We start from the raw sequence: 22,400 nt of genomic DNA on the forward strand, positions 1-22,400 counted from the left end.
TAATCCTAAATTTTGTTACATTGGCTATCCAAAAACCATGGCATTTAAATTCTGCAGAAGCTGAAGTGGACCACTGTGGCTTTGTTTTCCAAAGCTTGTTATGTGGGGAGCATCTGCCCAGTTGATTTCAAACTTGATGGGATATAGCAGCCATATGCTTCATTGTCTGGGAGGTTCATTTTTTGTCAGCTTGGGTCTTGGTTTTCTCAGGTGGTATTTTTTCCACTTCCTCCTGTGAGGAAGAGGGGGAGTCAACAGACTTCCTAACATGTGTGGAAAAGCTTTTTTTTTTTTTTTTTTAAAGTTAAAAAAAGTGCAACTTAAACACCTGTTGGCTGGTAGATACAAGCCAGCTTGAGCCTTTCCTCTTGGCTTACTATTACTGTTTTCCCCAGGATTTAAGGGTATTTCTGTCTCTACTCCCCTATATGTGTTTGATGGTGGTGCTGTAATGCATAGTGGATCTTTTTTAGACTACAATCTTCAATTACGACACAATTCTGTTCTTCTACAGTACACCATAATTTTTATCCTATGCCTTCCTGCACACATTTAAAAAATGAGGAACTTGGAGAAAAATTTGATTATATTAGTTTGCTTAAAAGACTGTTTCTGTGCCTGTAGGCACTCTTACATGAAAACCACATAGAAGAAAGACTTGGAACTTTGAATGTTCCTTTCTCGTGGCACAATGGACAGCTAATGGTTTCTTGGATGTGTTGAGACTTGTCTATGTGTGAAGTTAATAAAAAATGGCTATTCTGGGGTAACGAAGTCATTCACACCCTTCTGTAGTCTGAATTTTCAAGTTTAAGCAAGTTCCACATTTCCATTTTCAAAGCAGTTAGGGGACTTTCTTTGCCATGTTCTATCCAGTTTAACAGAAGATTCCCCTTTTGCACGTGTGCAACTTCCGGAGTCCAGAAGCAAACCACACAGATGACTTGAAAGGTTGTAGCTAGAACATGCTGGCTGCTGAGTATCACTCGTCTGCTCCTTCTCCAGTAGCTCTCTGCTAGCAAGGTATCCAGTGAAATGCTGCCCTACTGTGTGAAAACCCTTCTGTTAGGTGCTTAGAGGCTCCTGCGTGTAATACTGGTGCGCCTGCAGCAAGGAGCAAGACCATCCCATGCTAGAGGGCAGGGCAGGGGCCGATATTCAAAGGTACAGACAGGGAGACTTGGAGGAAAACTTCTCTTGTGCTTTTACATTTGCTTGAAGCAGCCGTGGTTTTTTGCCTGAACTGCTGTGGGTAGTAGGAGCCATGTCGTGTACAGTTCTTGTTGAGGACAGGAAAGCTGAGAGCACTGCTTTCAGAGTTGGTGCTCAGCTGAAACGAGTGAGATACGGTAGCTTCAGCAGTAACTAAAGGCATGGCTTTCCTCTAGTTTGGAACCAGCATCTCTTAGAAAGGAAAAAAAAGCAGTTTCTCTGAGGGTATTGGTTGGGGCGTTGTTGACAATTTTAGAATTTGAAGTCAAATCAATCTTGAAGTGACTTGAAGCAAAATGGTGAGAGTTTGGTGTGTTCTTAGATGGTTCAGGTTGGGGTAGTGGCCACAAGAAGTAAGCAGTCTTGTCACTAACGTAAAGCCCTGGGTGCTGTGTGTGCAGTCGCAGCTAAAGCTTCTTTGCTGCTCTGGAGGGTGAGGTCTTGCTGGTGAGGAGGGAGTTTAGTCTACAGGCACACACAGTCTCTTCTGGCTGATGGTAGGATTTGCCAGGCAGTTGGCTGAGGCGTGTCCCTGGATGTACAGAACCAGTTTTGCTCGCAGCCACAGCCTGTGGGGATTTGAACTGGCTGCCTGGAACAGAGGGACCTGCTCTCTGGTGACTCCTCCTGCCCGATGAATAAGTGGCGAAGCCAGTGTGGGCACCTGGGACATGTCTGGCAGGGTTGTAGGGTTAGGGAAGCTCAAGACCACAAGCTTCTGTGCTGCCTCTGGATGCTGTGTTTGGTATTGGTAAGATGTGGCAGTTTGTAAGTCTGGCCAAGGAGGATGGAGGTGAGATAATGAACTGAAATTGTCTGCTGTGTGAGGTGTGCTTTTGTTTCCAGGGTAGGGTTCTTGTTGTCATCTGCTGCCAGATCCGCTTTGCTTTATTAAGACTTTTGTGAAGACTTTATTTGCTCAAACAGAAGGTACTTAGATTTGCTGCCCCAGTGCTTCCAATTAGTGAACTTGTGCCTCCAGCTTCCTTCCAGTTGTTTATTAAACCAGGTGTCTGCTCCACAGCTTCTTCCCTTGCTCTGAGCTTGACCTGCTTTCCTTACGCTGGCGGAAAAAGTAGGGCAGATTTCTAGCTTCAGATATTATTAGACAGGAAACAAAAAGACACTCTGGATTTTTATCACACCCTCCTAAAATAGCTAACCTGTGAGAGGGAGTGCTTCAGGAAGCAGTATGGTGATGCTGGGAGCCCTGGTCTGTGGGAGGGTAGAGGACAGGCCTGGGGTCTGTTCCCTGGCTGCTTGGAGGGATTCATTTGGCTGAAGATGGAGGGACAAATAAAAAAAAAAAGCTGCAGCTGAGTCCCTTTCTCCTGTGGACGGGATAGTTTCTAGGGTTGGGGAACATAACCAAAGCCCAGACGTAGCCAATTTTTTTACACACAAGCCAAAAGCTTACTTCATGGATGATCCTGTGCCTCTGAGTGGCAGCAAAGTTTGGCCCGGCCTTTATGTGGCCTTGGCTCTCATGACACCACAGGCACTGTTGATTGAACTGCGTTTATGTTATTGCACTAGGCCGGTGCTGTTTCCTGGGTATATGTAGTTGGGATGTGACAGGATTCAGCCTAGAAACAGCTTGAACACCTAGTTTTTGAAAACTGCTTGTTTTACATTCCTGGAGCCCAGTGTTAGTGCTGTACCTTGCTGGCCAGCTTATGGCATTGATTGCTGAAGGCCAGCAGTCAAAACAGGATCCAGACCTCTTCCTGCTTTCACTTCTTAAAGCAGATGTGTTTTCCTGGTGACCTGCCTAAGGATTTTGTCTCTACCTTTGTGGGTGGATGGTGACGGTGGTGGTTGCAATAATATTGATTACTAATCAGCTCTTACTTAAGCCCCAGATTTGCTGTCACTAAAGCTTCTAGGGAACTGATGGGTAACTGCTGTTGTAAAGAATAACCAAAGGTTTTTGTCCTGACCTACCTTGTCTGATTCCTTAAAATAGAACAATGCTGCACATATCCAGCTTATCACAGCTTCACAGCTGTATATGAATAACCTATTTTGTGACATGCTTTCAGTCTCTTTTTTTTTTCTCCCGTCTTAATTTAACCTATAATACTGTTCTTTTTCATTTCTTTCAGAATGGACTGCTGAATTGGGAATTATTGCAGACTCAACAGTACAGCACAGCTCGTTGCTTCGTCTATTACTAGTTATTTAAATTGGACTTTTAATATCCTGCCAGCTGCTGTTCACACACACATGGTGCATTGTTGCCATTCTCAGAATTGCATCTTTGAAACCCAGACCCTCAGTAACCTTCATCGAACAAAGAGGCAACCTCCTGCGTACGTTTATAGAGGGATTTTTCGGACCTGCTGCCCTCTAGCTTTCTTGCTGGTGCTGTATTTCTAAGACACTATGGAGCCCAGTATGGAGTACTGCTTAGCGCAGGTGCTGCAGAAGGATGTTGGAAAGAGACTTCAGGTTGGCCAGGAATTGATAGACTACTTCTCAGATAAACAGAAGTCAACTGATCTTGAACATGATCAGACTATGCTGGATAAAATGGTTGATGGACTGGCCACTTCTTGGGTAAATTCCAGCAATTATAAGGTAAGATTTGTCAGATGACATTGAAACTTCTGACTGTAATCACATTCCAAGTGCTACTTGATCTAACTGGAAGTTGTATTGTAGACTTTCTAATATACTGTTCTGTAAGCTGATAATTACGCTGAATCAACCATTCTTGACCCGTTTCTTCGTAGTTGATAGCTAATACGATATTGAGGACAAAAGGCAGTAAGAATTCAGTAAATGGGGTTTTAATACATGGATTTACATCTGGTGTTCATACTTCGTGATATCCTGGTTTCTTTGTGTATCTTGTTAGCTGGTGGCACACTTTGATCATTCCAGTAGTCAGCAATGTTGTTGATTTCCTGCAGTATTGAAACAGTTTATAAAACTGTAAAAAGCATATATAAACAGCAGTATTTTTCACTGTCATTAAATCTTGCTAGGCTTTTTTTCCCCCCATTTTCTGTGGGCATTTAAGTACAATTGATCTGCTGCACTTAGCTCAGGAAAGGTGGTGCGTTTACGTACATGAGTTCTGTTGAATTTGACAGTGTTGCAGTGAATTGGTAGGACATGGAACTCCACTATCTCATTATCCCCATCAAGTTGCTTCATCTTCCTCCAGGTCTTAGTGAAGAAGTCCTGCCATTCCCATCTTCTGTGGAGTGGGGAGGGGTTCTCAGCTGTGGCTTGGAAAACTCCTGTCACGGTCCCTTCACAAGGCACTCTGACAAGTATAGGGTACTTAAGCTGTTGTATGGGGTATAATAGGAGACAGTGTTCCTTTCTGATAAGTCCAGAAAAATCTGAGACCTAAAGTTCTTAGAGAGAGCTGAGCCTGAAGCCAGTTAACGAGAGTTGTACTGGAGTTCTTTCCTGTGGAAGTGAAGGAGACACTAGCTGTATAGGTTGCAAGTGCTCTGGGGATGAATATCCTCAGATCAATTTAGACTATTTTTAACAGAAGTTTTGATTGAGAAGTGATTGTGAGTTTGCAGTGTATTGGTCAATGTGTTCAGCACAACTGCATTTTTTCTCTCTTCACTTCTGTCAATAAGCAGCTGTGGTAGAAGCTGTTTGGTGTGTAGGAACAAAAATAACCCCAACCAAAGCAACAAACCTCCAAGGCCAATACAGTCTCAATAAGGGATCCATTCTGGCTGAGCACATGAAGAAATCTTAGTTTGCTGTCATTAGCAAGTAGTGTACATATATTTTTTTCTGAGAGCATTGCATGTTCTTATTCCCTCTTTTATTGTTAACTGTATTTCTCTTAGACTTCCATGTTTCTCAGTGGAAAGGTAACCCAGTAAACTTGAAATTGTTACAAAACGTGCATGGGTTTTGTGAAGGGATGTGGATGGCAGAGCTATCCAATACTTTGCACTTCCAGCATCACACTTAGCTTGCAGAATTTCTTTAAGAATAACTTGTTCTGTGTGTCTTCCACCCCCCTTCCCAGTCTTTTGTCTGCTAAACTACACACTTAAAATGTTCATTCTCCAATAACAAACTGGTGGCACTTCTGTACTGCAGTGACTCCATTCCAGAACTCATGCTGCTGAGCTGACTGTTCATTAATGTGTGTGTTCTATAGATAGCATTTGCTGTATTTAATAAGTTTTAGTAAGCATAACAGCGGCATGTCTCGGATGTCTGGAGGGTGTTTCTCAATGAATGAGTATAATAGAGGATGTGAAACCTTTGAGTGGGGTAAGCCAACTATCTGCAGGTTAGTGATGCAGTGAGGTCTGCTTCAGGATCCAACCAAGGGTTAGTGCATCGTCATATTCCAATCTCTTCCTTTTAGTGCCTACATCTGTGTTACTGTTGCCTTTCTTCCTGACTGCTTGTGGTGTGGGGGTTCAGAAGCTCAGCTCTGTGTGGGAGAAGGGGGTAGCTAGTGTCATCTGATACACTAATCCATGAACTGTAACAACCCTGGGAGTGAAAGGCCAAGCATCGCTGCCCTAGAATAGCCATCTGGAGAGCTAAATTGCAGTTGTTTGGTCACGGTTGAAAAAGCCATTATATTTGCAGTCTTTTTCTCTGTTCACCTCACTCTCTTCATTTGAAAAAGTATCAGCTTAAAATGAAGATTGAGATCATCTGCGTGATCTGAAATTTCCTGTCACTTCAGAGATAAAACGTGTGCTCTCAGACTTAGACTGGATTTGGAAAACAGACCCATTATCTCAGGAGAGCATCCAGTTGATTCATGGCTCCTGCCTGTCTAGGACTCTTCTAACTAAACACTTGCGTTTATGTGTTATCACTGGGGAAACATCAGTGAACCAAACAGAAGTGAAATCTCTGAGGCAATCTAGTTCAGTCCAGATTAAAAGAAGCCTCAATTGATGGTGAAATTACTATGCATTTAGAGGGAGAGCTCAAGCTGTCTCCCTCATTGGCAAGTTTGAGCTATCCAAGTCATGACAGTCATTGGCATTTTTAGGCTTTGGTGGTTTTTGTACATTGTTTCTATTTTAACCTGACGCTATTTTGTGAAGTTCTTGACCTCAACACTAGGATTGGAGACAATACAATCTTCTCTTTCAAGTGATGCAGCAAAAAAAGCAATGGTGGAGGGGGAAGAGATGCTTCTCTCTTCCTTGATGCTGTCCAAGACTATAAAAGCATCATGTGTGAAACAAACCTAACACACTTCTGATAGCAGTCAGAACTCTTTAAACAAATGGCCTTGTGACCTGGTCACTGACCCCTGCTTCATAACAGGCAGCTCCTTAGGTACAGAAGGCACTTGGATAGTTCGGGATACTTTTCAAGTCAAGGAAACACAAGGGTGGTTGTATGAAGCAAGGCACTGAAGTCCAGTGTAAGGCCATTTGTGTATCTGTGCTTAGCAGGAGCGTGCTTGAACTGAACCCAACAGGCATTGCCTGGCCTGTGTTTTCCAGCAGTCCTTATAGGTAGGTGGAAGACAGCAGAACAGTGCAGAGTGAAAAGATGAATTCTCTTTGAGAGCTCTTACTCTACTCTGGAGCTCAGTTACTTAGAACAAACAGCTGGTGTCTGCATGGGCACTAGGAGTTGTGGGGTATATTAGCCAGGTTGGACTGGGGATGGTATTGGAGGATGCTGCAGACCAAAGAGGAGCCCTGCCTCTGTTCGTTTCTTCATGTGCTTTGTTTGCTCAGTCTCTGTTGTTTCAGGATGGTGGTTCTGCTAGACTCCATTTCTTCCCCTGCTAAGCAAAAAAGAGAGCGTTACTTTGCAGAGCTTTGAATCCCTGAGCAATAACTTAAGGCCTGCACTGAGCTGTCTTGAGACATGAAGCAAAACAGCGCAGCAGTATCAGGGGCTTCAACGTGTCTTTTCAGCTTCACAGTCCTATAGCAAGGGGAGAGAGCTGAAATAATCAGTAGTTCCTTGGTGAACAATCTCGCTTTGAGCTGCTTGCGGCAGTATTTAGTAATGCTGATGTTTAAGTATGCAGGATCTCCTGACTCATCTGTGGCTGTTTTGCCTTTCTCAGTACTCAGACTATGATGTGCCCTTGATGTTTCATTTTGAGGTGTGGCATAAAGGAATATGTCCAGGATGTTAAAGTAGTTTTCTACCAGCCTGATATTCATAGAGGTGAACTAAGGGTGTTTGGCTGTCACCTTCTCTTGCCTGCTTCTCCTCAACAGGGGAGTATGGTACGGTCTCCTCCATCTAGCATTGGGGATGAGGTCTCTTGCACCTTTCTCTTCCCTGTGATGTGCGGTCTGTGCTGTTGGAACTGAGGTTTATGCTGGAAGTAGCCCTTGGTATTGCTGGTTTGTTTTTGACTAGGAGCACCCAAGAGTGAACTCAGTTTAGAGATTTGGAGGTGACAAGAGCCTTCAAGGAGGTCAGGGTCCACCAAATTGAAGAGAGTTGCTACTCAATGTTTTCTCATGTTGCAAAGTGGTAGGAGAGGCCAGTTTGAAGTGAAACTAGGTGGAGGTTTGCAGTAGGGAACTGGATGAAACTTGGCAGGTAGTGATTTTTTTGGCACTGCTTGTCAAAGAGAGTATCTTGCCCCTGCATGGGGTGATCCCTTTGCCCCAGAGCAGCTTGGTTTGTGTAGGGTTCTATGCCCAGCAGCTCACAGAACTGGGCTTTGGCCACGAAAGGGGAGTTAGGAACAGGCATGATTGACAGACCTGGGTGGCTGAGGACACTTCCACTTTTGAAGGCCTCCTGGCTGTGCTGGGAGACCCTGTCTGTCAGGGTGAGAGCTGTGCACGGCTGTGTTCTGAGGTTTGTTTGCATTCATGTGTGCAGGACTGCAGATTTAGCTCCTAGTTGATTTTGTTACTTAGAGACACCATACTCTTTAAAATAAAATGTATGGTGAGATGTTACAGAGAATTTTTTTTATATGGTGAAAAATTGCAGGGAAATTTTATTTCCCCTGACAAAACTCCTAATAGTGTTAGAGAAAGCAGCCTTCCATTCTGATCTGTGTCTGCATATCAAGCATTACAAGAGCATGCTTCACTGAGCTGAAGAGAAATAAAACTTACATACATAAATTAGCTGGCTTTCTTAAACTGTGTATTGAATAATTTTTTTTCGACTTCTCTAATTGAGGGGTAGAACAGATGGTGCAGGCTTAGTTTAAAGTGGCATCTATTAGAGTTACTTAAGCTGATGAATGGTTGTTCACTATAAGCATACGTTTGTTCTCTATACTATGTTTATTTTGGTTGAAGTTCGGTGGAAGAAATCCCGATTTAAGAAATAATTATCATGCATGGTTATGGGTTGATATGATAATTTGGTAAGCATGTTTGAGTATTTAATGCACAAGGGAAAAAAAGACTTCACCATCTGGGGAAGAAAAAAAGAGACTTGTAAAGGGTTTCCAAGCAGCTGCTGCTAGCTGGTGAGTTTTGGGATGCTGAGGGATACATGAGGATCAGTAATATAGACATTAATTTAGCAGTTTCATCCCTGAAACCTCTTTACCATGAGGCTGTAATTGCTAATAAAAATGAATTAGTTTTGATGCCCAAAAGATACGAGAAATGGACTATGGAGGAAGAGGGGTCTTGTGAGTAAAGTCTATTCCTTGCATATGCCCATATTGCAAAAGGTATCTTGGCAAAAGCTGCCTCTGACTCGTCTCGTGGGGAGAAGAGCTATTTTAGAAAGGGCTAACAACTCACTGGGCTTGAACTGCATTTGCAGAGTGTGCCTCGTCTTTGATTTTTAGGCTCCTGTGCTGGCATGCTCATAATTCGTGGGTTTTCCTGCCTTAAACTTATGAAAGAGCAGTTTTGGCTCTGAATATCCATTTCCTCTAGGCGTTGATGTTGTTAATTCCCAGTCCAGCTGATCATTCTTTTTTTTTTTTTTTTTTTCTTCTCCTGCAGCTCTAGTAGCTGCGACTGCCTTTCCAACATTTACCGCTCTGTGTGGTAATTTGATTGGATTATGGTGCAGCTCTTTGGTATCAGCAGGGTGGAGAGTGCAGTAGAGGATGCAGTGCAGAATAGGAGATCTGTAGCAGCTGGACTACATCAAATTTAATACTAACTTCAGTCCTGCTTATTCAGGACAGGAAAAGATGGACTATTGTAGCTTTCCCATGGCTTTTTCTTAACTCTTAAAAGGTAATAATGAGTGGTTATAGCAGGAAGGGTTGTCCTCTTCCAGTGGGGGTGGGAAGAACTGTAGTGGAGTAGTGATACTTAAGTGTTTTATATACAATGTGGATGTGCTGCTGGTTGCATAAAACAAACAAAGTTTGTGAGCCGGAGTGTACCAAACAGTATCTTTCAGTTGTTTCCCAAGGTATTATGAAATTGAATATAAATGGTGAGAACCTATAGGACCTCAAGAGAGTGTGAAGAGTGGAGATCCAATGTTGAAATAAATAAGAGAGAAATTTGTTTCTGTAGTGGCACACACAAGGTCTAATTTGGTATCCTGTTTCTTGGTGGCTGGTAGCGGATTGTGAGAGATGACAAGAAAAATGAGCTAAAAAGTAAACATATCCCTTGCATATCCTTCTGGCTTGTAGAGGTTTGAGCCTGTGATTTAGCTTTCTGACCAAATTTATCTTACATTCCCATAGGATTTTAGTGCTGGGACTGGTTCAGGGCAAGAGTGTTGTTTATGGCTATTTTTTTCTTTAGAGACGTTTTCCCATAAGTGCTTGGTAGTGTGGCCGCCTCAGCATTGGGAAGGCCAAACATGCTGTCGGCTGGGACTGAGAGTCTGGTCAACACACCACAGACTGAACCATTGTGGTTACTAAATTGAGAGGATAAAGCTATGCCTTTAATGCTGGTGTAGTGTTTCAGTTGCAGCACTTCAGTGCTTGTCACTGGGGGTTTATTCAGAGGTCTAACACCTTTCGTCAGCTCTTGGGAAACCTTGGGTCTGTTACTTGACTGCAGGCTGAGGGTCACAGCTGATGCATCAGTGGAAAAGACAGATTATTGGGGATTTATTTCTGTGGGGATAAGGGTGTACTAATGCTATTGTACAGTGCCTTGTTGGACCCTTCTGTGGCATGTGTTGTACAGTTCTAGTTGCCCGTCCGCAAGGAAGGAATTCAAGCTGGAACAGGTGCAGGGGAAGGGCTAGCGTGGTGTTTAGGGGATTGGAGAGCCTCACTGACCAGAGGAGATTAAAAGTTTTGCTTGTTTAGTTTACAGTATGAAGGCTGAGAGGGAATAGGACTGCTGTCTATAAATACATCAGAGGGGTGAACATCAGGGAGGGGAAAGAACTATTAGAGCTAAAGGGCAAGGTTAGTGCAAGAACAAATGGGTATAAACTGCCTGTGAGTAAATTTAGGCTGGATGTGAGATGAAAGTTGCCTGCAGCAAGAACACTGAGGGACTGGAAAACTTGGAGAGGAATAGATAAGGACAAGGCATCTGTTTGGTTTTAGGATAGATCTTGTGAAGATTGAGTAGTTTTTATACAATATAGAATAACGGGATTATGCACAGCGATAGGGAAAGTTCATTTCAGCCCTTTGTATGGCAGAACAGGTATGATACTGTGCCTGAAACTGCTCTAACACTGTGAATAAACACAAATATTTTAAAAATGTACTGGTTTTGGTCCTCAGAAATCCCAGTGACTTACAGAGACTATTCCTGCTGTGCCTGGGGATCATGTGCCTGTTATCTCTGTATAGATAGAATTAGCTCATATGCATGTGTGATCTAGCTCCCCTTGAATTTAGTAGGCAGCAGGGTGAGTAGGGGAGAATCCTTCCTTTCCCTGATGTACTGACCTCCTGCCTGAGGGTTGCCTGAACTGGAAGGTGGTTGCAGTGGGGGGTTTACTGGCATCTTGACTTTTGGAAATCTTGGTGATACGAGAAGAGACTCTAAATGGTTCAGTGGATGACTTTTGTTCTCATGATGCTGAAAGAAATATTAAGCAGCCCCTCGGGTCTCACACCAACACCAGCTTTACCTGCCTCTTAGTTTCTCAGCTAGAAGTACACACACTCTTCCATGTCTTCTTTGTGGGACTATTCCTTGAAGTCTTCTTGAAAGCTTTTCTTGTCTTACTCTTTGAACTTCAGCATGAAAAATCACGTAGTGACAATCCCACTGGCAGTGGGATCTGGTTGCCCTTGACTTTGTCTAGTTTTAATTAAATCATTAACTTCTCTGTAAGCGGGGAAGTTTTATGAAGCCTCATTTCCTCTGGCTTTTTCTCTGTAGATTTTCTGGTGTCTAATGCTGTGGTTTTCCTCATGCTGAAGTCTTTTGCTTAATGGAACCTCTTTTACTTGGTTACTATAATATCTTTGGGATCTCTATTTTCTCTACCACATTTGGTTGAAGTTTGTTGAAATCAGTTTAATTTGGAAATTACGGGGAAGGGGAAGAATATATGAACAAAGAACAATATAACTATCTTCTTTAAAAATCAGACTGAGAAATACCTGTTTTATAGTAATAAAGACACATGATTCTTTCATCCTGGCACATTTTTTTTAACCACCTAATGTGTCCTTAGTATTAAGTGCAGCTATGTTAGTTTTTGGAGGACAAGCCCACTAGACTATCCTACCTGGTGGAGGAATATTGTCTGTTTCTGATATGTAATTCTGGCAGTCCTCCTGTGGCAGCAGTTGCATTTTGGGAATGAAAGGTAAGAATTCCTGTATGATAGGAGGATCAGTTTATACGATCACAGGGTAATTTGGGTTGGAAGGGTCCTCAAGTGCTCTTCTGGTTCCATTCCACTGTATTATTGTTTACAGTCAAGGCCTTAAAACTTGTTTCTTACTTGGTTTTCTAACACAATTTATTAGCATATAAGTGCCAAGTGTCCCAGTGTCAGAAGTGTCTGCGTGAATCGACGCCCACAGAAGTGCTTTTGGGATGTCAGTGCTGACAGTGTAGCCGTTCAGGTTTGTCTTAAAGATAGGCGAGCTGACTCTAAGATGAGCCACCCAAGATACCGGTGACAATCTGGTTGAGGCTCTGCACAGTTGGATTTATCCTGCTGCTTGTCTTGCTCAGAGCTCCAGGCTTCTGGTGGCCGGACTGTGCTATGTGTGAGTTTGTATATACCTTGTGTATTTGTATCCCGTGTGTCATCTGCTCTATGGCCATATCATTAAACGTAGGAGGGAAGGTGTGGAACACACTGGAGACATGTAGTCTCTGATTTTTCTCCAAGTGAATGTTACCTCCCACAAATTGTTCATTACTTTCCTCCTAGATCAGGTCTCTTTTTTTTTTTTTTTTTTTTTTTAACTAGACAAAACCTGCTATGTTCCTCGTTTGGTGTTGCTTTTGTGCCAAATACGAAACTTTAAAACAAAGCAACATTTGAGTATTCAAGAATGAGAGCAAAGAGTCCCAGTTATCAGAGCGTGGAAAGCAAGATAATTTTTTATAGTGTGGCTGGGATTTTAGCCAGAGGAAAGAGTGTGTAGGATTGGGCCCTGAATTAAGTGTGAGAGAGAAAATTTTCATGCTTAGTAATGCTTTTTCATCTCCAAAGGTAGCTCTCTTTTGAGAGAAGTTTGTGGAAACAGTAAGAAATTAGGTGGTAGAGCCCCATCTTGCCATACCAGTCTTGAGGCTGGCTCTGCTCAGATGGGCAGGACGTGCCCCCAAGTGGGAAGGCTGGCAGGGTCTCTTTGGGGACCTGGAAGTGTTGCAAGGTTAACACTGGTGTTACCACCTTGCCAGGCTAAGAGTGTTCATGGCCGTCTACTGGTGGTCGAGAACTTGGTAGTAGCAAACGGAAAACCCAAAGCTGCTTCTCCCCAGTGTGTTTTGAAATTACAGTGTTTGAGTAATATCTGCATTTACTGTGAATTGTACGTTAGAAACCAGCTCTTTTCTGCCAACTGTCTTAGTTCTTTGTGTCTGTTAGAACTATATTCCATTAAAAGACAGTATTTTTGCCTTGTATTGTCGTGACTCCATTTGATTAATATCAAGTGACATAGTCATGATGGGTCTAATTGGAAGTGTTACTGCAAATGGAGGCATCACTGCTTATGCAGTGACGTGGAACAAATGTCTGCTTTTAACAGTTTAGGAGAACTTAACGTCTGACTATTGGGAACTTAAATAAAGGGGATGCTATTTAAAGCTGAATGTTACAGGCTTTTACTGATGCGTACCCACCACCAAAGTTGTCTGATGGAGCCAGACCTGTTAAGAACCCAATTTCTGTAATTTCTTTATAAATATAAACAACTCCAGATTTCACATTGGAATAAAGAAGTGTACCTGAGTTTTGGAGGGAACTGATGGGGTCGGTCCTGTTGTATCAACTTACTTGTCCCACTGCGCTTCAATAAATAACATATCTGCACATGTTCTTAAATCTGTTTAGAGAGCTGTGGACAGAGTGATCTTTGGGCAGACGCTGGTGTACACTCCTAGCTTTTCTTAAGACCCTAAAAAAAGAGCTGTGTACTGTGTTTAAGTCCAAGACATACAGAGGAGCACTGCAGTGTTGTATCCTGGGGAGTGAAGGCTACCACTGATGTCCTGCTGTATGCTCATGGCTGAACTGCCAGGAGGAGTTTTTCTCACAATGATTGGATATTCTATGGAAAGCTGAAAGTGCACACAGTTTTTAAGAGGTACCTGCTCTTGCAGATTGAAATTTTTGTTTTTCTTCTGAGTGGCTGGCTAAAGCTTTTCTCCCAGGCCTGAAGAGGTGGCTTTTGCTGGTAGTCTACTGTCTGCCTCTTCTACCTTCTGTCCCTTTAGGTCTTTGGAAAGTTGTTACCTGTATAACATTGCTGAATTATGAATAAGTATGTGAATAAGTCTTCTTGTGAAAGACTCCACCGGCTCCAGTCCCCATCAAGATCTGAGCTTTCTTGCTGCCTTTAAAGAGCTCTGCTGCTTTCTTTGTGTTGCTTTGGTCTCATTCTCTCCATGCAATTTCATCCGTTTCCTTCTGGAATTTCCTGTTCTAGTAAGCTAGTTTACAATTAATGAGAAGCTTTTTCTCTGCACATGCCCCCCTGCTTGGAAAAAGTGCAGTAGTTCTTGTTTGAAAACTTGCACCTAGAGGTGGTGTGGTGGGAACTGGAACTACAGATGAATGGGAAGGTAGGAGCTGACATCTCAGGCCAAATGACTGTGCTTTGAAGGTAGAGAAAAAGCTCCAACGTGCAGAACTGCTAGAGAGGATGGGGTTGTAAAAAGGATCATTCTAGCCCCAGGTATGAGGGTAAGACAATTTCCTCTACAGCAGTAGTGATATAAATGGGGCAGAGCTGGAATATTTGGGAAAGCTGGAAGGAAAAAGATATGTAATAGCAGAAAGGTGAGCTACTGAGAACCACGTGAGAACTTTTAGGTTCTGGATGGTTAACTTTTTAGGTTAGGATGAATGGGAAAGGGAAAGGGATGGGAAAAGCTGGGTGGGAAAAATGGAATGGGAAAGGCTGGATTTTAGGTCTGCATGAAATACTGCAAGATTAGAGACTTAATAAACTTGAAAAGTACCCTTCAAATTCCTAGGCAGGGGGAAGTTTAAATTGAGTATTAGTTACCACTGAGGTATCTGGGGCTGATGGAAATTGATGGCTATCTCACAGGCAACTTTCAAAGAGTTTTCTGGTGGCCATTTTCAGGAGAAAGTAGTGCATGGGAATCGTAGCAGAAAACTGTGCTGTAGCTGGACAAACACTTAAGAACAAGAGTTGGTTACTTTTCTAGGTGGTAGCTCTGATACAAAACTAAGGCGTGTGAGGGGTGGTTTGCTGACTTTTTTTGTCCGTGAAAAGCAGATTTCTCATGACAGTAGTGAAGTCACCTAGGTCATGTGGGTCTCATGGGTTCACCAGTCCTTTCGGCTTATATAAAGGGGGGAAATGAGATGAAGGGAAAGTTGATTTAGAGAGGAAAGCCAGGGTGAATTGCTGGAATATGCCCTAGATACTCTGTGTGGGTACTCCGGATTTCCACGTGTTACACGTTTTCTGGTTTTAGCTAGAATCCAAATTTATCACAGTTGTTTTGCAGGATTGTGTTTTATGATGATCCCAAGATGGTTGGTCCAACATCAATATAATTCTGTTGGATTAGTCACGAGGGGGTGGCTGGGGTAGTCCTGCTGTTTTCATGCTCCTGGCCAAAGGGGCTCATTTGGTGCAGCTGCAGCCCTCGGACACTGCTGAGCAAAGGCTGTGCTTTGGATATATTTATGCATGGGAAGCTGTGTAAGTGGCCATGTCGCAAATAACTAGTTGTGCAGATGGGGTAATGCTGGCAGTTCAGAAGGTCTCGATAAAGGCCTCTGAGCAGGTGTGTATGAGCCAGGAGCTTGGAGGAGAAGGGACCTGCTGATCTGAGGAAAGATGAGGGTGAGAGACTGCTTTCCCTGTGGGGAGGTGTCCAGTGGTGACTGTCATGTGGCAATCAACTGAGAGGAACAGAGCAGGAGGACAGGTTCTGGTGTGCGTCTTAATTGGATTGAGGTAAGCACAGGCAAAGAGAAGATGCTGAGGGCAGGGCTTTGATGAGATGGTGTTCATCAGAGTGGGAGGTGAGCCAGGAAAAACTTCAGGGAGGTCAAGGAGATGACTTGAGCCTGTTAATCTTCCTTCTGTTTACATCGTGGTTATCAGCAGTTGTGGGTGACTGGCATCTTCAAGCTGGAGGATGGAAATTAAATGTGTCATTGGGGGTCGCTTTCTGGGGATCAGAAGGGCACTTTTGATAAGTGAGAGCAGCAGTTGTGATAAGGGAATGCATGCCAGAAAACAGCTCTGCAGCCAAACTTGGCTGAGCAGCAACTAAAACAAAAATGCTCTAAAAGCTGCTTATTTTAATCAGGAAAGGTGTGGTAGGGTTGGGACAATGGGAAATCTGGTACTTAATTAACAGCCAGATCCTGCTGCCATTAAAGTCAGGCAAACTTAAATTGACCCCACCTGCTGCAATGTGCTGCTTAAAGCGTGCCCATGTGCAGGCTCCCTGGAGATGGGATGTAGTTTTGGATGAACACCACAGCTAGTGTTGGAAAGATCTCTTTTTTTAGTTTTAACTCTTGAAATGCTTGTAATAACATCTATGCCTGTGTTAACTTGTGTGCATGTTAATAAGGATTAATTTACATTTTAATTTTGTTTCTTACGGATTTTTTTTTTTTCCTGGGAGATGTTCCTTTGAGTCTAATGTTTAATAATAGGTAATTGGAATGGTAACTAATCTTGTTTACTCTTCTGCTACAGAAGTCAGAGTATGTGATTGAAACTTACGATTTTCCTGCTTTGGAATCTCTATTTCCATGTGATAGTTTTGGTGGTTTTAAAGTAAAAACATGTTGGTTCTCTTGACATGCTAGTTTCTTACAGTCAATTAAATGTGAATTTGTATCAATTTTTGGCTTCTATAGCAGTTAACTGTGGCATTGTGTGAATGCAGCATCTTTGAAAGATGCTGTTTTGTACAAAGCTTTTTACACAATAGATTATGGAAAAAATTCTTGGGCCATTACTGGCTTTTTGTACCGCTACAGGAGTTGATATTAAAGCAACCCAAGCTCCCTGGTTGTCTGGCTGGAGCGCACCAGTTTCCCACCTGTGATCTCTGGGCTATGTAGAACTCAGATTACTGTTTAGGGAGCTATAAAAGATAACTTGAAGGAAGTGAGGCTCTTGCCTATGGGCTTAACTTTGCTCTCTAGAGATCCACATCCTTACTAGAAAGTATGTAGGTGCCTGTACACTTCCGGAACTTGAAAATTATTGCATGTGAATCTGGGGGTGGCAGGCAAATGAGAAAAATGCTTGTGTCTTTCTGCATTTTACTGTGGTGTATGCAATGGTTATATCTGTAACAAAAAAATAAATTGTTGGTCAGAATTCTTAGTTCTGATCTTCATCCTTTACTTGATTTGAAAATCTTTAACCAGATTAAGCCCTAACGCTTGCTGTTCCAGAAGAAATGCTTTATTCACAGAAAATAATCAGTGCAGGAGGACCTGGTTGGGATTTTGTGAACTGTATTACATAGGATATCAGATTATCTCAGACCTAATGAGCCCCTCCTGCCCCTAGAAGTCTGTTATTGGTGCAAGTAATATAGGGTAAAGAGATCATGGTCTTTGCTGGCTATGTTCTTTAAAATAATGTAGCTTGATGATAGACAGATAATGCTGTTTTCAATCAGGTTTTTTTTTTTCTTCTCTTGTCCTTGCTGTTCCGTTTGCCCTTCCCAGATCAGTGGTGTGAGAAGGGTGTTCCCTCTGCTTCCAGACACTGCTTGTTTTGACATACTGTCTCCTGCTCCTGGTTATTTTGGAGAAAATTTAGAATCTCATTTGACTTTAATAGAATCATTATAGGTATAAATGTCTCTGAGGAGAGCAGCTGACTAACCAACATTACAGGCTGGGCTGTGATTTGGAGTTAAGGCTTCAGTCATGAGGGGGTGTCCTTGTGCAGGACATTTGCTTGGGTCGTTGCTGGGTGATCAGTCATGGGGGTTGTGCCCTCCTATTTGAAAGGGGTACTGTTCTGTAGCAAATAAAAGAGCTGAGAATGAGGTGTATGGAAGAGCCCATCAGCGGATTCTTGGCTGTCCCTGGTCTTGCATTAGGGTCCAGATTCTTAAAAGAATTTGAGGTGCATCCTGTTCCTCTGAATTGAGGGGTGAGGCTTGGCAGGGGGGGAGATAAGGATTGAACCCAAATTAAGGCTGGAGGGGTCCTTTGCCATGCAGCCATCTTCTCTTTGTTGCTGACAGGTTCAGTGTTTGTGGATGACACCCTTAAGCTGCATATGGGTATTGTTTTCATCTTTGTACCTGTCTGTTTTGAATCTCTGCTGTTCAGTGCTTATTTTGGAAACAGTTGCATACCTGTGAGATGGATCTTATTTTTTCCTTTTATCTGGCATCAAAAGATGAAAAGGAAACTTGAAAAGAAGCATAGGCTCTTCATTTGACTTGCACAACTAATTTTCTCCTTAATGCAGTGGGCTCCAACTTTCTGCTGAAAGCAAGTTTGTGCACATGCACCAGGAGTCTGCAAGGGGAGAGTCGGGGGAGATAGATGTTCTGTTCCAGGGGAGCTCTCTGTCTCCTTTTTTTTGATGCTCTTTTATTAGTAATGAGCAATAAGTGATCTGTCTGCACTACGGACCGTTGAGCCTCGCATGTCAGTCTTTATGTAGTCTTCTACATAAAAGAAAACTGGTGGGTCTTGGACTGTGGTGATGGCCTCATGTCTTGTGTAGTGTCTTCAGTAGGGGCTGTATTTGTCTAGAGTATTTGGGTTGGAGCATTTAATGGACTCTGTCAATGCAGATAATGCTATTTGGTGTCTGGTATGCAAAGCCTTCTTTAGAACTAAATTGTGTATAAAACTTCCTGGAAGTCCTGCTTGTTAGGAGGAACCCCCTGTTTCTCCCCTGATCTTGAAAGGTGTGACTTTAAAAATATTTAATGCATGTTTTTCCCTAAGTATACTGTAAATAGTTGATTTGGAGATTCACTGCTCTTCTGATTGGCATAGTTAATGATACACATATCCTGAAAGTCTTTGATGCTAGATCAAAAGGAAATAAAATGTTTTTGGAAGGCTGAGATTAATATAAAATCTTTAAATTCTGCAGCGCTTTTCATGCAAAAGGATCTGGAATTATTTTTCAGACCAACATAATGGCTAAGCCCATAATTGAAGCATGCGGCTTTTACCTGCTTGAACAATAAACTTGGCACAAATGTGTTGCTTTCTGTCAAGGGAATTGGATTACTTTAAATATTGATGTTGTGTTCTTTAGTCACCAGGCATTAATGCAGAAGCTGTATTTAGTTCCTAGTTCACAGATAAAGAAGGCAATCCTGCAGGGAAAATTTGGCAACAGGCTAGTGAATTTTAGTGCTATTTGGCCTCTGAACTAGTCACTGGGTCACCAGTGAAGTGTGTAGCAGGTCTGGAAGCTCAGCGCATTGAGCGGAGCTTCCAAAAGGGGAGTGGGAGAATGGCTTTCCTCCCTGATGCCTCTTACCTCCTGGCTGTGCTGAGGGTAGGCCCTGCTGAGCTGTGTCCCCATTTCAGTTGCGCTGGTCCTGATGGCTGTGCATCCCTGCCTGATGTCCTTCCTCCCCTTAAAAGCAGAAGCTTGGTGTCATTCATACTGGTAGCTGGAACAGTCCTTTACTCTCAGATTCTCCAAACCGTTAGCAGTTCTCCAAACTGTGTTAGCAGTAACACACTCTTTTTGTAACTTAAAAAACCAAAACCCAAGGCTAGACAGGAGGTAAGACTTATGACTCTCTCCTGCTTCCTTTGACTTGACTTTATAAATTTCCTTGCCCACTTGATACTTCTGGAGCTACAGAAATCAGACCTTGCGGGACTTGGATAGAAAGTGGTGCAGGTTATTTGCAGTGTACCCTGCCTCCCTTCTGCTCTCTGAATGGAAAAGAAACTGTGCTGAACATACAAGAATATTTGCCGAACCAGTAGTAGAGATGTTCTTTTTCACTGTCTTCTACTTCATGTGGAGAAGCTCTTCTTTCTTCTCCCCTGTTTGCTTTAGCAGCAGTTGCATTAGGTAGCTTGGCTCCTGGGGCATGTTGCTGTCGCTCCCCCTGCAGTCTGCCCACCACAGCTCTGGCAGCCCAAAGCCTTCACTTACCAGGCTGGTTTGGAGCTTCCTTGGCCTGCTATGATGTGACTGAGCACAAGAGCCCGGTGTGCAGTATTGTCACTTCCCTTTGGAAGGAGAGGTACAGAACCAGTGTTAGGAGAACACTTGTACCAGACATGGTGGGAGGGAGCCCTCCTCTGTCTGAAGCAGGCTGGCAGGCAAGGTGATGTAGTGGAGAGGAAATCCCTGGTTATTTCTCACACTCTTTATTTTCTGCCTTATGTTTCTATGAAGCTGTAAGTCACTCCCAAAAGAATGGAGGCTGCTCCACAAATTCCTGTTGAGGATTCCTCCCTGTGTGGAGGAGAGGCTGGATGGTTTGCTTGCTAGCCTTGTCCCTTTAGATGTAAGAACATGATTAAACTACTGCAGGTGGGTTTTGTGTGTGTAATTACAATTACAAGTTAGAGACCATCTGTCTGGATTGCTGAACTGTGAGCAACTGAGTGGGAACTGGGTTTCTGCTGGTGTAAAGGTTTGCTGGGAAAGCAGGTGCCTTTGCAGGGGTTAGCTCCAGGGGAAAAGGTGTTTTCTCTCTTGCTTGTATATGCAGGTGCTCTACCTAATGCCACATGCAGATCCTTCTCCAGGTTAATGATGCCTTCTTCCCCCAGGTCTCAAGGAGGGTATTTAAAGAAGGGAGAAGTGTATTGGTAGGATTCAGCTGCTGGGTCTGGTCTGTTCACCCAGTTCCTAAATCCATCACAGTGAATTCACTGAGGAACCACAGGAAGGGCTTAGTTGCTGCTGAGCTGGTGGCCTTAGCAGCATTTAATTGCAATTATGCCTCCAGTATTTTGGGCTCTTGGGAAATGACTGGAGGGCAGAGCCTTGCCATTTCCCCCTTCCTGAACATACTGCATAGTCTAGAGGTTTGAAGGAAGAAAACTTCTCTTGCAGATCCCTGTTAGCCACCTAGTACCACTCCCAGTCTGGCCTGTGAAGGAGCTGTGTGGATTTTATTTCATGTGAATGAGAGTGACAGCGAAGAGGAGTTAATACTGAAGAGCCTGCTGTTGACTCTTAGGTTGCAGCAAACCCTTCTCCCTCCTTCGGTTGCTGAGGCTGTGAAACAGAGGTGATAATGACAAAATCCAGGTTTGAAAACCACAGTTCTGCACCACAATCAAGCTTTTCTGTGTAGGCAGGCAGAATTTTTTTTGTGTCCAGCCTATTTGCAGGGTGGCTCATGAGATGACATTTTAGATACCTTGCACACACCAGCAAAGTGTGTTGCTTCTGTCCTGCTTGCGGTGTTTGCAGGCACAAAGGTGACACAGCCCCTTCCTGTAGGAGGTTGTGCCCTGCATTAGAGGAAACAAGGGAGATGGTTCCAGCAGCAGTGCAGAACGGCCCGCTTGGAAGTTTCTTGCCCATTTTGTTCATCTGTGAGTCTGTTTGCAAGGCCTGGGAGCATAGGTTGGGAAAGTCATAGACTGAGTCAGTAGAGATACAAGGCTCGTGCTACATGCAGGAACTGGGCTGTTACAGGCCCAAGTTCAGCTGGCAGCGCTGCCACTGACTGACCATATACAGTGTCCAAGTGTATAATGTCTTTCCCTCCTCCTAAGTGTCTCTTCTGTTCTTTTGGGAAAATAGCGTGCTTGATTGGAAAGCTGTTCTGAATAGCCAGAAGTTTATGAAGACCTATTGTTTGCTGTTGAATAATGAATGTCACAAGTATGGGGAGTTTTATTTGGTCTTGGAGCAGCTCAGCATGATAGAATCCAAATGCCTCCTTGCATCTTGCTTGCAGCAAGGAGGAAGCTCTTTCATGTTCTCTGTGAGCAAGCGCTTCCCTAGTTAGTTCTTCCAAGAAATCTCATGATGTGCATGCTTCATACTGCTCAAAGCTGGGCCCAAAATAAGTTTTGTCAAGGAGAAAATTATGTTTGTGTTTAAGTTGGGGTCATTGGTGTAGAGTTAGTTAAGGATCCCGCAGGGAAAGAAGGGATGGATATGGTTGGGTTTCAGAGATAGGAGAGGGAATCTAAGGTTCACCGTAGACTTTATATACTTCGTGGTTGTACATTACTCTTGAGTTAAGCCCGTATTGGAAAGCTTTGTTAACCACGGTGTCAACCTTACCCTGGGGAGTAACTTGTATTTGCCAGTGTGATTTGTCTACAGTGAATTGCTATTAGGAGTGTATTGTCAGCTTGCCTTCTATTGTTCACAAAGGATGTTTACCAACTAGTAACATAACTTATTTTGCTGATACTGTTTTTATAATGGCAAGGAGGAAGCTTTGAGGCTTTGTAGGCATCGTAATATAATGAACTTCAGGAAATAGTCAAATCCAGTTTCTTCTTCACAGAAGATGACCAAATGTACCCAGATGTCTTCTGTCAGACATTTATCCAACTTAAGCTTAGAATACATCCTTTGAAGATTTCACAGCCTCCTGAATGAGTCTGTTCCAGTGCCCCCCTGCTCTTCATGCTTAATTTCCTTTCTAGCTAATCTAAGAGGATTTCTCTTTATCCTTCTCCTGGAGGATCTGGGAAAAGTTGATCACCACCCTTGTTCA

At 43.2% G+C, this 22,400-nt stretch overlaps 1 protein-coding gene across 9 annotated transcripts in view; it reads left to right on the forward strand.

Annotated features, from left to right (window-relative positions):
* The first annotated feature begins 3,597 nt into the window (after positions 1-3,597).
* CLASP1 (cytoplasmic linker associated protein 1) overlaps positions 3,598-22,400 on the forward strand; it is a 165,723-nt gene continuing 146,920 nt past the window's right edge. For all 9 annotated transcript variants that reach the window (XM_074145941.1, XM_074145943.1, XM_074145948.1 and 6 more), the window contains exon 1: positions 3,598-3,792. In XM_074145941.1, the coding sequence (XP_074002042.1) occupies positions 3,598-3,792 (195 nt within the window). The remainder of the gene's footprint in view (positions 3,793-22,400) is intronic.

The sequence above is a fragment of the Numenius arquata genome, chromosome 3, assembly GCF_964106895.1.
Source record: "Numenius arquata chromosome 3, bNumArq3.hap1.1, whole genome shotgun sequence".
NCBI classification, from domain to species: domain Eukaryota; kingdom Metazoa; phylum Chordata; class Aves; order Charadriiformes; family Scolopacidae; genus Numenius; species Numenius arquata.